Genomic DNA, 14,867 nt, shown 5'->3' with positions numbered 1-14,867 from the left:
TACTCCACCACTCTCTTTATCTTGTTGGGGATATGAGGGGCGAGAGGTGGAGAGAGGGATAACGTTACACCTGACCCTCTGACTCTCGTGGAATTTCCAGATTTTCCCCCCTCGTTTTAGATCGTCTTTACGGAAATTCCTGCATCATGAGATACGTCTGATGGACATGGGAGAAGTGGAGGGTTTTTATTAGGGGAGAGACTGTGGCGCGGTGGTTTCAGAGGGCTGTTAGAGTACTCAGGTTGGAATCAATCGATGAGATTTGGGAATGGATTCTTTTTAGGGCTTTGATCCTCGGATGTTGAGAGGGTGTACATGTTTAATGGGGATATGGTTCGTTTGGGGAGAGATTGAGAGGGTCGAGCGTTCGGGTTTTTTTATTGCAAGAGGGGATGCATTTAATTGTCTGAGGGTTGCCAATAGTTTAACGAATTCTCGATCAGTAGGGGTGAGATTGTTTTGAGTGACATTGCGTGAAAATTGCCCGTTGTTCGGTGTTGAGTTTAAACTCTTCGCTTGTAACGCACCGGGAAGGACTGGCAAACATGAAAATCAGATTATCGACTGTTTGAATTTTGGTTCGATTGTTTAGAGTTATTCAACGAATGGGAATCGAGGGTTTCAGGGGCAGGGGAAGGGGAGGATGATGATTGGTTGAGGGGGAGGGCAACAGCCAATCACGCTTGCATGTTTGAATCCGCTCGAGCGGCGGGGGAGCTGATTCGCTGGCTCCAGCGGGCGCTGACGGCCATTTTTTTTTTCTCCGAGACCTAGTCCCAAGTGGCTCGTTCTGGGGAGCTGGTGAACATCTCTGCGAGTGTGAAAATGTTCTCGAGATTGGCTCTGCGTAACGGTAATTGTCAATTAACATTTTCTAGGGGGTTCATTATTAATCTTTGGTCAACCATATCCAACGATTGATTGAGTTTGATGCTTTGACTGATGAAAGGGTTTTCGGTTTCTTGGTTATGTTCCATAATATCAACTTCGACATTATGTAATGAAGAAATTTCTCTCATATTTTTTATATGATTTCATAATTGAACTGCATGAATTGTGCTAGGGATGGATTTTGCTGGAATTTGGTTCTGCTCCTTTCGTGGTTTATGGTAGACTCTCCGTTACAATAACATCTGATTGTCAGTGTGGAGAGACAGAGGGTTGGGATTCCCATGACAGTCTCATCAATCCGTGGAATTTATCGTTGAAATGTGTGAATTTCAGTGGCAACGCGTATCCCTGCTCTGGCACGTGTTCAGAGTTCAGCAGCAGCAGCACCACCTGATTTCTCGAATAGACCAGAACGTCCAGTTGAGCCAAGCCCTGTGCGTCATGGTTTCATTCCAGAGGAGTGGTTCCAAGCGTTTTACAATAAGACCGGTTACACTGGTGAGCAATTAAATAAGGATGTCTTTGGAGTTTAATGAATTAAATGACCGATAAAAATTCGTGAACACGTGACGTTCCCTCGACATTCAATATTGAGATGAAGATTGAACGAATTCACTTCCTTCTTAAGCATTCGTATAGTCAAAATTGAAAAGGCATTACAAATGATTTTATGAGTGCCTCTTCTTTTATTGATTGAAGATAGCATAAAAAAAAAAAAATTGGATTGTTGGGAAAATCCAATTTTTATAAAAGCAAGATGAATTCGAGGAATGTCTTTCGTCGAATTCAGTAATTAAGTGACGAGGAAACTCATTAATTTCGTCGGAATTTTTATGAATACTTTTTTGTAGTTCTCATGTGACTCTGAAAAGACCAAAGAAATCTTCAGGTCTCATCTGTGAAGAAACGATTCTATTGATTCAAAATGTTTATGGAAAATTGATTCTGCTGGTTAGATAATGGATTTTTCTAGATTTCGGTTCCAAGTAATTAACATTCAAAGTCATTTCTCACACATGGACCCTCATATCAATTTTTTCTAACTGAGATTCGAAACTTTTGAGACTATATTATCAGCACAGATGGTAACACAGTTTCGTGCTAAATGAGACATTATGAGAGCTGCTGTGTAAGAACTGGCTTTGATTGTTAATAATTTGAAAATTAAATCATGAAAATTTTTTAGAAAAATTCGTACATAATTCAACTGTTATTATGATCATCCTATGTGATATCAAGACTAATGTGATCATTTACATTTTGGTAGTTTTTGAATATGATTCCCCCCTCTTTTAGTTTGTATTTGCTACAGACTTCCGTTTATTAATGAATGACATGACCGACTTCCAACTCTTACATTCATTCCAACCTTTAAGAGGCGCCTCACTTTTTTCTGTTATAATGACACCTTTCACCCCATTGCTTTCAACCCTTAATGATGTTTCGACATCAATGAACGTAAAAAAATGGCTAGTAGTAGATGATTTCTTTCAAATTCATTCTTTGATCTATTGAAAAGACATACAAAACTTCATATCGCCTAGGAGCTAGACAACGACAGCAATAGTTTCTAAAGTTCCTTTATTTGCATGAGGCTAAACAGGGTATCAATAAATTCCGCATGTTTCCATATTGCCGTCTGATCGATGATGCAGAGACAATGCTAAAGTTATCATTGCCCCATTTAACCTCATGCATAAGTCGCCACTTTCGAAATTATTTCGTTTCTGTTCTGCACACGGTGTCAAGATCCCCTTTCAGATCAAAGAAATTCATGGAAAAAAATCCATTTCTACCCATTTTTTACACTCTCTGACTTCGCTGGAACATCGTTCATGAATAATTTTTAACAGATTCTAGTTGTAACAATACCATGAAATGTTAATTAACGATTGAAATAATCTCAGGCCCCTACGCCTTCTTCTTCGGTGTTACCACGTACCTCGTCTCCAAGGAGATCTACGTTCTGGAGCACGAGTTCTACACTGGAGTCTCGGTGTTCATTATGAGCGTAGCTATTGTAAAGAAATTGGGCCCACAACTAGCTGCATACCTGGATGAGGGAATGGACAAGGAAGAGGCGGAGCTGCAGGCGACCAGGACATCCGAAATCCAGTCTCATCAGGAGTTTATCGATCACGTAAAGAAAGAGAAATGGAGAACAGAGGCTCAGGCTTGGATTGTGGATGCCAAAAAGGAGAACATCAAGATACAACTGGAGGCTGCATACAGAGAACGCATCCACAGAGTTTACACAGAGGTAAACAATTCATCAATAACTCGTCAATTCATCAACCCCATCCAAACAAATAATACAGTAAAAGCTATTGATTTAATATTTATTCTCATTCCAACTTGCAGGTGAAGAAACGTTTGGACTATCAACTGCAGATTGCCAATGTGGAGCGCAGAGTTGCCCAGAAACACATGTCCGAATGGATAATAAACAGTGTATTGAAGGCGATAACACCGGAGCAGGAGAAGGCCACTCTCCAGCAGTGCATCGCCGAACTTCAGGGGCTTGCACCAAAGGCATAAATTGTTACACGTGTAGGGATAATAGAATTGATCAACAATTGGAATTTTATTTTGATTCAAAGCCGATCGGGTCTAGCGATAATGTTTGAACTTTCTCAATCGTCATTATGTAAAGTTGTAATATTGTCATTCAGTTGAAAATCGTCGCTATCGAGTTACGAGTAAATCAATAAAGATGTTACTGGCCTGGTGGTGAAAGTCAGTGTACTATCTGTCTTTTTTCATTTCTCTAACTTTTTACGCTAGCTTTAGCATGGAAAAATCGACGCAAAGTCGCAGCCGGAAATTTTACCGGAAATCTCTACAAATGTCCCTTTTTCGAAACCAAAAAACTTTAATCACTACGTTACTAGATTGTGCAGCGCCTAAAATTGTTTGGTTTCCAAAAATTAATAACTGAAGAAAAAAAATGCTCAAAATAAGTCAGCAGATGTATAAATACGCATTATTGCGCTGGCGGAAAATTTGAAAATTTGAGGGTACGTATTCTTCAAAAAAATTCCAAAAGACTAAACCAATTTGGGGATTCGTGAACCACCCTAGGGGGCGCGAATGCATCCAATACTAAATTACTAACCCAAAAATCAAAACATAATCGAGTGTGCCAGTAAACTACTGTAAACAAAGCGAAAACTCATAGGACAAGAATTAAAATTTTCTCGAAACATGGATTTGAGGAGTTTCTGCGAAGCGCTCCCCAAGATAGTAAGTAACATCGACACTCGAGCAATCAAAAATGAATTCTCATTCTCTTAAATATTTTTATAGGAGCTGCATGCTCACTTGAATGGTTCAGTGAGCCCCCAGACACTCAAGAAATTGCAAAAATTAAAGGGCAATGACGATGAATCAATACCTGACATCGAGATGTTCACATCGTTAAAAGAGTATGAGATATTTAAGAGGGTATTATGACGGGACACTCAGCTCAAAAAATTTTAGTCCGATCACATTTCGGGTTTTTCTTTGCTAATATTAACCAAAATTTTTTAACACGGCCTCGCAGTATCCCAATTCATATAACATTAGTATTATTTAATAACACTAGTTGACAATATTTCGAGCTTTCCTGTGCTTTTTTGCAGAAAGTTTCCATTTTCCCTTGAGAGGACTTGTTAACCCTTAAGTGGTCGCGCTTTTCCAGCATCTCACTCGCTCTACAGTGGCGCTCTATAGGTTGCGTATGGTTTGGCGGGGATTCCCACACGATGCGACCACTTAAGGGTTAAATTCAGTAGCGAAGCGGTAAACCGGGTTAAGTCGATTTTGACTTTTGGGCATTTTTTGACAAATATCTCGGAATCTAAGAGAGATAGCAAAATTTTGTTCATCGCCTTTTTTATAACCCTCAGTTGGCTCTACAAAAAAGGTCATGACAAAAATTTTTCTATCTCTTTTAGATTCCCAGATATTCGTCAAAAACTGGCCAACAGTCAAAATCGACTTAACCCGGTTTACCGCTTCGCTACTGAATTCTTCAAATTACTAATGGATTATCTCATAAACGGTTTTCTTTAGCCATAAATTCCGTTTACGGACATTGTGGAGAAAAATTATATTCACGCGGCCGAAAACAACTTTCCGTACTGATCTTCACTTTTCCCCAGAGATTGGTATTAGCCCGTCCCCAAACTCGTAAAAGTGAAAATCACTACGGAAAAATATCGTTCACGGCTAGTGCCATGGGGTTTTTTTACGCGCATGGTTGGCCGGTCCGAGCCGAAGGCTCGGACGCCAACTCCACGCGAGTAAAAAAGCCCATGGCACTCGCCCTGAAATATACTTTTTCTGTACTGCTTCTCACGATTTCTCGTCTGGGAATTGGTATTACATACTTCCCAAACTCGAAAACTTGAAAATCACTACAGAAAAATATTGTTCTTGAGCTGATGCGATGGGGTTTTTTTACTCGTGTGGCGTCGGCCTCCGAGCCGAAGGCGAGGACTGGCCAACCGCACGAGTAAAAAAACCCCATCGCAACAGGCCGGAAATAGTATATTTCGTAACGAGTGCAAAAAAGTGTTTTTTGGCGAGTGGGAGGTTTATATCACTCGCCTTCGGCTCGTGATATAATCCCACGAGCTAAAAAACATTTTTTCACGAGTTACGAACAATATTTTTCATCACAATGTGGCGGAAATTGGACTTTTAGGCACGCGGAGCGTGCCGAAAAGTTCACTTTTCGTCACAGCGTGATGAAAAATACTATTTCTTACTTGTGTGAACCCTCACACTCGTCAGAAAAGTTGTTTTCGGCCTTGTAATGAAAACAGCTATTTTGACACTGCTGCTACGTTCACCTGGTGCCGAAAAGTGCGTTTTCATTTACTCATAAACGAAAAGTTTACGCACAAGTGATGAAAAATACTCACAAGGAAGTTGTATTTCGCTCCGCCAATTGCGTGAATGTTGACTCCAAGCGTCCATTCATAAATTCAAAAAATAACTTTAGGATTACCCCGTAAACGGTTTTCACCCGTCATTTGAAATTTCGTGAATTCAAAATATAAAAACCTCAAGTCTGAATTTCTTCAGAATCGTCGTCACACCCTCCGTCCTCCGCCATAATATCCTTCAGTACTTGATATTTTATGTCACTCGCTCCAGAATGTCAATAGAATAACTGAGAACATTCACAGGTGTTTCCAAATGTTCAATCTCGTCCATTCTTTAACCGACACTCCAGAAGCAGTATTTCTCGCCACATGCGATGTAATTCAGGAGTTTCACGATGATAACGTGATTTATCTCGAGCTCCGAAGCACCCCGAGATCGGTGAAGGGTCAGATGACAAAGGAGGAGTACATCGAGGCCATCATCAAAGCCATTGAGTACTCCCATTGCAATATTCATTACACCCAGGACTCACAAAGCTCTCAAAATAGTATGAATATTCATAGATTAATTTTTCAGGACATGTAAATTTAAAACTCCTGGGATACTCGTTAAATTATTAATCTCAGTGAATAGAAAAGACGGATCGGCCAATGCTGAGGAGAACATTAAATTAGCGATTAAATGTCACGGAGAGCATCCAATGACAATCGTCGGTATTGATTTGAGTGGTGATCCGACGGAGGGGGAGGCTTACATTAAATTACTGCAGGATTGTCGCGACGTGGGATTAAAAATTGCTGCACATTGCGCTGAGGTATGGAGGAGATTCTTAATTTATTCATCTTACTTCGTACGAAGTAGAAAAGAGGGCTTTGATCTACTAATTTTATTTATTATCAATAGATTAGCATACATTAAAAATATTAGGATAATACTATATTATATTCTGAACTAATATCCTATAATATAGTATTACACAATACGCTTTCTAATACTATTTGTTAATCTAAACAAATTGAAGAGAAAATATTTATTAACATGCGATAATCATTCATTTAAGATTAATAGATTATTTAATTCATTGAATTAAAACATTTTCCTTCAAAGATATTGTTGATATCTATAGAAAAACATTGAACAAAGAGTTTCATCTGATTCAAATGCATCATTTCCCTGAGTGCAGGGAGCCAAAGATAGAAATTCAATGGAAATTAGAATCAATCAATTTTGCCAATCAAATTCTCATCGACAGGTTCCAAACGAGGAAGAAGTCATAGATATTCTAAACTTCAAGCCAGACCGCCTCGGTCACTGCACGAATATTCACCCCAATTTGAAAGGGACTGAAAAAATCTACAAAATGCTTCTAGACTCTCGAATTCCCGTTGGTAAGTGAACGTGCTGATAAGTCCACGTACTGCTCCCTCGATTACGCTCCGTTCAGGGATAAATCCTCATTGTAATGCAAAATAACTAATTTCTTTAGAATTGTGTCTTACGTCGAATATGAAATGCAAAACTGTGGCATCCATCACTGAACATCAATTTGCATATTTTTATACAGAGAAACATCCAGTGTGTATTTCAGTGAGTACAAGATAATGTTTTAATCTTTATGGAGGAATCTCAGAATACTAGTTATTTGTTGTTCGTAAATTTTATGTTTCGAGTTTATGGGATTTTTTAATAACCATCCAGTGAGTAATAATTTGAACATTTATAGACGGATGATAAGGGAGTTTTCAATACGAGCTTATCGGCGGAGTTTCAACTCGCTGGTAAACACTTTGGCCTAGATAACGAGGAGCTGAAGGATTTGTCCTTGTCTGCTGTTGAATACTCATTCGCTACGAATGAGGAAAAATGCAAACTATCGGAGAAGATTAGATTATTCTCTTGTTCCAAATGACTGTGATTGAAACTGCGTTAAAAATATTCAGCTTGGAATTGTAATGGCTATTTTTCTACTTTGAAATACACAACTCATTTGTCGATTGTTGTTGTTTTTTTTATTAATAATCGTGAGACACGTTTACATAGATTTACAGATGATAACTAAGCAGCTACCTTAACTGAGAAAATTGAAAGTAAACGTACAGTAGTTAAATGTCATCAGAATTCTCGTATCTATTCATTTTTTCATCATTACAATGAAGTCATATATTTACACAACATTTATTTTATCTTATAATTTCCCTCTAACTGCGGTACAATTGCAATTTTCAATGATCAAAATGTCATCGTTTCGCCTTATTTCTTCTTTAACTAAGCGCCGCGGGCGTTACTGACACACGTAAGAGGATAAGTGGCCCTTACACCTTTACTAAAATACAAAGAATGCCTGTCAATCGAATCACAATCGAGCCTGACAAGAATATTCCTCTTCATCTATTTAAATATTGCGTTTCACAGCGAATTTTCTTCCTCGTTTATCACGTAAACGAGAATTTCTTTTATTTATAAATTACATGAATTATTCAAATATCTCAGTGAATTTTATTTTATTGGGGAAAAAATCATATGGAGCGTAGATACAGCACCAATTGATGGACAAATAATTTCAAATACATTTGAAAAATCAATCACACGCGCAACAATTCCATCATAATTGAATAAATCGCAATAAATTTATGAATTTTCAATTTTGTAACTAAAAACAATCCCTCCTATCATAAATTTTCAGAATCATTAAAATAACTGAACGAAAGGAGATTCAATTTTACATCGATAATCAATTCAATACAACGAGAAAACATAAGAGTAACAGCGACAATAATACCTAATGAATTTTTTCTCAAAGAGCGACGCAATTAATAATTAGTGATGTCAATAATGTTTCACAGTGAGAAATTGTTTCTAGAGTAATTATTCATCCTATATAACAGTCTTTTTGGCTAAACTCATCTCGAAAAAGCATCTATCCACACGAGAAACTCTCCTATATTCACTTACCCCTCAAAATAATCGAAAATTAAAGAAATAAAACGAGAAAAAATACAATAAAAATTGCGTTTTCGGATTTTTTGGATCGTAGTGAGTTGATATAACGCAACAAATCTAAAGTCAAATTTGGACGATTACAAAGCTTCCATTCGGAAGCAAAAAAAAATATTCCCTCACTTTACACTTGTGAAACTACGCAACTTGTTCAAAGTTCTCAACGGCCACTGTTATTTGTTACACACTAATATCTTACTGTCGCTACACATATAATCCTACAATCTATGACTATAAAAAAGAAGAATAAACTGAATCTGATGCATTTATTTATTTTCATTTTCAGCAATGAACCATTGCTTTATTTTCCTCATTTCAACATTTTATTAATCCAAATATCTTTCGAGCATTACATCTACATTACGTGATGATAATTATATTCTATTTTTGTATCTTGTGACGTATTTATTTATTTCCATCGTTGACAACGAATGATCAACGAGATTATCATCAATCTCCACCGCAACGAGGAAATTCATCATAGCCCTTCCTGCATTTCTCTTACTTTTACATATGTGCGAATTCATTCGAAATTACAATCACGAATCAATAATTTCGATTGTGAAATCTTGCATTTTTGTTTACGTAGAAAAAGAAAAATTCTATAATCATTCATTATGCTCTCTGCGGACGTCCCTCTCCAATTAATTATATACTTGTTTTTCCACTAAACTCTATGAATATTTCGATGACTGTATGTACAATTTTTTATCAAACAGACAAGATTACAAACAATGAATAAAAAATATCATTGTTCACTGTTCAATGATTCTCATCGTCTCCATCAATAATAATAATAAACTGTTGGTCGAAGGTAGAAAGAATGTACAATTATTAAAAGTGAATAAAATGCTATAAAATATATATAATGATGTGTGGGAGAATGAGACGTTGATACACGATCAAATGCGATTTAATCCACGAAAACTGACATTACTTCTCTCATGAGCATCTAACAATTACTGAGAATATAATAAATAAGTTAAGATGGTTTTTAAAATTCTTTTGATTCGGCGGTACAGCTTAAAAGATTGAACATGAAGAAAACTCGGATAACAATTCCGTAGTTTTAATACTATATTGAATGTTACTCTCATTCAAGAAAACCCTCCACCCTCAGTTTCCCAAAATTTGTGCCACTAAGCACAAAACAAATTACAGGCTAATCAATAGAACCCGATTGAGTCGAATCTTCTTGAACGAGAGGATCGCAAGGCGTGATAGCGACGAAAAAAAAATTTTCAACTCTGTTATTTGCCCTTCGATTGCACGCAGAGAAAAAATAAACCAACATTCACACAATGTAAATTCACACGGCAATCACCCAACCACAAACGTCGTAGCCCACACAAAAGATCATTGAATGCTTAGAAAAGAAGGAGTACATACATCGTGAATGAAATAATCCTAAAACTCACTAGTCATTCGAATAACATCACTCTCATGGGATAATCTAGAAAAAAAACAGTATCAATCAGCTGAAACATCGGCCACGCTCGTTCGTTACTTAATAATCATTACACAGATGCACTTAAACGTAAAATTGAAGTCAGTTTTGTATGAATATACCCGTTTTCATAAAAAAAATGAACAAATTCACGATACAATACTCCTCGCTGGCTTGGTATTATTATTCGTTGCATTCGAATTTCTATTGTGTGACTGGGCGAATAAAACTCCCTCATACATAACGCCATTTAATTCCATACTGACAACTAGCGAATTATCCCCATTTCTGCCGTCTCCCCTGTTCGATATTTTTATGTGTGTACCAGGTAATGAGGGTGCATTTTTCTCATGAGTTGACTCGTCGTCTGAGAGAGATCTCTTGGGTAGTGGTGGGCCAGTGTTGCCCGTCAATTCCGAGTCCTTCTTTACCCTCATACTGCCACCAGACGACTGGGGACTGTGTCTCGTTGGTGATGAAGACAGTGGTGATGATCTCAAGCCAAGATCGAGGGCCTCTCTCTGGGGCTCGGGACTCGATGCCTGGGGATTTGGTGAGTGCGAGGGCTGTGGCGATACTGGCGGTTGATGCATATTTGGATACAGTGTATTATTGTTGTATAAATTCCATAATGTGAGTCGTGACATCTCCGCCATGGCAGTGTCTCGTGGAGGTGTGCTCGATGGCGGCGATGCACTTCCTTGTCTGTGAATTGGTGGTGGTGTACTTGCCCCAGAATTTCGAAACTCTTTGTTGAATAGCTTTATGTACTCGGCCATTCGTGCCTCCAGTTCAGCGGCAGCCAGCCCCGGTATTGGACCTGCAAAATTGAATAACAGTGATTAATTTCGATCATTTAATGGGCTTATGAGAGTTGAATTTATTTAGAGGGTGTTGTGAACAGCCGTCGCCAAAAGGAGAGAGTGTAATTAACGTTATTTTGATACATGTATGTGGACGTGTGCACTTTGTCGATTCTAGCTTCCGAAATATTCACGTTTTTATCTCAGCAAGTCCCATTCACATCAATGTTGATTTGCTTTTTTCATCTTTTTCAGCGACGTCATTTGTGACCGTGAGGATCACTTTGAGCTCAAAATGTGCGAAATGCTATCAATGTTATCAGAGTATCCATAACTCCATAAGACCAGTTAATATCATGCAAATGTCCGTTATTAAATTAATTATTAATCAATTTTTCTAATTTTTAAATAATTCATCAATCAATAATTGAGGCAGATTGCGGATTATTTCGTTAATCGAAAATCGTCGTGAGAAAGTTGAAAAGATTTGCTTAATAATCAATCGACAACTCAAATTATTGATTATTTCATTAATTTCCAATTTCCAAACAAGATTAATCAAATTTAGTAATTTAGGAATGATTTTTTCTAATATCCTTAAAAAGTCATATTATTGACGATCCGTGATCCTGAAATTCGTTAGCAAAATTTCCGAAGTGCATTTACGGGATTTTTGGAATATTTTTCACTTGAAGAGTATACTTCTTTCTCGCTGTAATGAGCCCAGACTGAGCTCGATTGATCAATTGGTTCCTGAATTATGAATATTAATTTGGAACGACTTTTCGACTCAAAATCACTCCCGAAATTCACCCCAAAAATTTCCTACCGAGTTTAGGAAGACCCTGCAGAGATAAAAGATGATTATTTCTACGTTTTCGGGGAGTTTTTTCTTTTTCATTTTTTCGGTGGATGAGGACTATGAAATTGGGTTCACATTTGGTGGAGAGCTGCGGGAGAGGGAATGGAGAGAGGGGGGAGGGGGATAGGAATGCTCGTTAGCGAGAGTCATCCGTTAACGCCTGTCTCACGGTGGATCGTACAATCAATTACGCCTCTGCCTCTCGCATCATCATCTTCGGGGAGGCACTGAGACCCCTTCTAACTATCGATTTAAAATAAACCCACTGCACCCCTCGCACCCCTCCAGTCTGAGTCAAGTTTTTTTTTTTCTAATGGATTATTTCCTGGATTTTTCAAAAGGGACAATTCCAAGAGGAAATGACAATTTTTTTAGTGAATGAAAATTGTGAAGAGAATTGGAGACGTGAATTACCATTTGGTAGTTGTCCCAAACCCTGGGGGTGATGTGGATGGTGCGTCAGGGGGGTATGTGCTGTGCTTCCATTCAGCAGTGATTGTGAACCATGATGCTGACCTCCTACTGCTGTAACCAGTGATAATGGTGACATTCCGGCATGCAAGGCAAGTGAACTTGGTGTGTGGGAATTTCTCTGCATCATATTGTCACCCCCACCTCCGCCGTATGCACCGTAACTACTGCGACGTCCCTCGCGTCTGTTTCCGTCAATTGCTGCTTGGAGTTCGGCTGGGGTGGACAGTCTTCGTTTCTCACACTCGTAGGGGTACAGATATTTCATGTATCTGGAATGAGAACAATTATTTCATTCATTATTGTCATCATTTGCGATAGGTATTTGTTTATAATGATTATTTCAGTAGCGAAGTGGTAAAACGGTTCAAGTCGACTTATCTCCCATTTGAGTTTTTAAGGAATATTTCCGAATCTAAGGGAGATAGCGGAATTTTTGTAACTACATTTGTTGTAGCTCTCAAGCGGGTCTACAAAAAATGTTGTAATAAAAATTTTGCTATCTCCCTTAGATTCCGAGATATTCATTGAAAACTGGTCAATAGTCAAAATTGACTTATACCGTTTCACCACTTCGCTACTGATTTTTCCCAGTCGGATTTCGACCAGTCAGAGCGCAATGTGTGAGGCTACCCGACAGTTTTATTTCGGATGTTTCCTCGTGCTTCAAAATTGTCTAAAATTTTACTCAAGTTTTACTCTATTTTAGCATATTAATAATTATTGAACATCAAGTTCTTTCATTTCAAGTCTGTATTTTGGTCGAATAGAGTTAATCAACTAAATTAATCAAGAATTATCAAGGCCACGTAATGAATATAGGAGTCCTCTCAGTCCCAGGATAAAAATCTCTATGAATATCGCGAAAAATCCATGAATTCCCAAAAATTATAATTCAAGTTGAGCCAAAAAATGTTCCTTCCCTAAAATAACAATTTTATCATCTCGCCATAGTCAGTAACCCCTCAATAAACTATTACGAACAAACTGGAGTTAATAAAACCACTGTAACCGAAACATGGTATCATCATAAGCAGTAAAAAAATAAAATGTGAAATAGTATCCGCACACTTGCCCCATACCAATCAAACCTGCCATAATCTTGGACCATCAATGTCTCGCCTGTACGTAGAATTCAAAAGTTACGACCATCATTTTTCGCGGTTATCTCGACGTCGATACATAATGCATAAATATAATTTTTCCCCTCAACTTGTCCTTTTTGTCCTTAACTTTTATTTCACCGGCATTTTTTGGTTCAAAGTATCGATTGTAGCCGCGAGGGGTTGTTGTCCAGTGTATACTGTTGGGGGGCGCGGAGGGAGGGGGCACGGTATCAAGACCACGGTAAAAGTTATATTCCTTTCTTTCGTCCTTCACTGGGATCCGTTGAAGAAGAATACACTCAACTGGTGTTTCTCTCATACCGCAGCCTATAATTCGCGCGGGGATCGTTCGGATTTTTACGATTGTCTGGGGGCCCCGTGCAGACGAAAACTATTGGGATATTTCTCTCACTCTTACCGTGGAGTTACATACGAGCAAGATACAACGCGTGTCGATGCCAAAAACGAACTGACGTAAATCTTTGGGGGGGTTCCAAGCGGGGTGTTAATCAAATTCGAAGGAGAAAACGCTGAACGATATATTATGCCCGATCCTTGATGAGACGTGAATGTAAAATAAGAAGAAAAAAAAGCGAGATATGAAATTGGAGAAAGATGGAGGGAAACATCAAAGGAAATTCAATCCTGGAATTCGTGTTATTTCAATTTTTACCACTGAAAAATGTTTAGACAGCGTTATCATGATTATCGGGAAATGGGCAGAGTTGTACGGCAGCATAAGCTGCTACCAGTGTTTGTATACTCTGGGAGACGGCGGCTCGTATCATAAGCGGCTGCTCCCCCAGGGTTTTTCGGTTGAAACGAAAATATACGAATCCGTATTGCCCTGGTGATCTCGTTGGATGCCAAGTACAAAAGGAATTAGAGATGAAGAAGAGGCGCATTCAGTATCAAAAGGCTTGTTCTTTGTAATTCTCGGTAGCGTGAGTGGGCATCGTTAATTTCCCCGGAATCAACACAAATAAAGATGAGAAAATTTGCCTTTCAGTTTGATATTTTGTGGTGATGCTCGTGAATGAGTGTTTGAAAGGTGAGAATTTATTTGATCCTTTGTTCTTTCATCCTCTGGCTTATTGAATCAAGCATTTAGATGAAAAAATTCACGGAAATTGACTATTCATTATAATTCTTCAATTACCCGTTAAAATGTCAGATTTTTAATTTTTAAATTGAAGAATCGAATCATGTAAATTAGGGTTGTAAAAAATCTCAATTATCGTTGTGACATTTAATTTGAAATTTAAGTTTTTTAACGTAGGTGTATCTCTATGCATATTTAATATCCGTTTGAATCGAAAATAGCAAATTAAATTGATTTTAAATATACGTCACAACACACCGAGGATGACGGACGCATCCAAATAGATTACCCCGGCGATAGGATTGAGAGGTGT

The 14,867-nt window shown here is 38.1% G+C and overlaps 3 protein-coding genes across 5 annotated transcripts in view; 2 read left to right on the top strand and 1 right to left on the bottom strand.

Moving 5' to 3' along the window:
- The first annotated feature begins 757 nt into the window (after window positions 1-757).
- On the top strand, window positions 758-3,636 carry LOC107038744 (ATP synthase subunit b, mitochondrial). Its single transcript, XM_015258038.1, has 4 exons — window positions 758-853; window positions 1,225-1,389; window positions 2,799-3,151; window positions 3,253-3,636. The coding sequence occupies exons 1-4, from the start codon at window positions 826-828 to the stop codon at window positions 3,427-3,429; spliced, it is 723 nt and encodes a 240-aa protein (XP_015113524.1). The 5' UTR covers window positions 758-825; the 3' UTR covers window positions 3,430-3,636.
- Window positions 3,637-4,020: 384 nt separating this feature from the next.
- LOC107036497 (adenosine deaminase-like protein) lies at window positions 4,021-7,734 on the top strand. Its single transcript, XM_015254501.1, has 7 exons — window positions 4,021-4,134; window positions 4,198-4,316; window positions 6,069-6,260; window positions 6,343-6,580; window positions 7,019-7,154; window positions 7,253-7,353; window positions 7,490-7,734. Exons 1-7 carry the CDS (start codon window positions 4,096-4,098, stop codon window positions 7,673-7,675), a joined length of 1,011 nt encoding a protein of 336 aa, XP_015109987.1. The 5' UTR covers window positions 4,021-4,095; the 3' UTR covers window positions 7,676-7,734.
- Window positions 7,735-8,455: 721 nt separating this feature from the next.
- LOC107036481 (protein dead ringer) overlaps window positions 8,456-14,867 on the bottom strand; it is a 112,926-nt gene continuing 106,514 nt past the window's right edge. For all 3 annotated transcript variants that reach the window (XM_015254487.1, XM_015254470.1, XM_015254478.1), the window contains exons 6-7: window positions 12,290-12,618; window positions 8,456-11,030 (exon numbers count right to left, since the gene is read on the bottom strand). In XM_015254487.1, coding sequence (XP_015109973.1) covers window positions 10,360-11,030; window positions 12,290-12,618 — 1,000 coding nt within the window. In that variant the 3' untranslated portion in view covers window positions 8,456-10,359. The remainder of the gene's footprint in view (window positions 11,031-12,289; window positions 12,619-14,867) is intronic.

This window comes from Diachasma alloeum, unplaced genomic scaffold (genome assembly GCF_001412515.2).
Source record: "Diachasma alloeum isolate Michigan unplaced genomic scaffold, Dall2.0 Dall_scaffold_00176, whole genome shotgun sequence".
NCBI lineage: Eukaryota > Metazoa > Arthropoda > Insecta > Hymenoptera > Braconidae > Diachasma > Diachasma alloeum.
Note: the sequence above shows the minus strand (reverse complement) of the source record. Positions and strands in the feature narration are given on the sequence as shown.

Bases quoted from the DNA above. Each gene is read 5' to 3' on its own strand.
- LOC107038744 (XM_015258038.1), top strand. From the start codon at position 826: ATGTTCTCGAGATTGGCTCTGCGTAACG. The intron at 854-1,224 runs GTAATTGTCAAT...TGTGAATTTCAG, and splicing joins GAGATTGGCTCTGCGTAACG to TGGCAACGCGTATCCCTGCT. The intron at 3,152-3,252 runs GTAAACAATTCA...TCCAACTTGCAG, and splicing joins TCCACAGAGTTTACACAGAG to GTGAAGAAACGTTTGGACTA.
- LOC107036497 (XM_015254501.1), top strand. From the start codon at position 4,096: ATGGATTTGAGGAGTTTCTGCGAAGCGCTCCCCAAGATA. The intron at 7,155-7,252 runs GTAAGTGAACGT...TAATTTCTTTAG, and splicing joins AGACTCTCGAATTCCCGTTG to AATTGTGTCTTACGTCGAAT. The intron at 7,354-7,489 runs GTGAGTACAAGA...GAACATTTATAG, and splicing joins AACATCCAGTGTGTATTTCA to ACGGATGATAAGGGAGTTTT.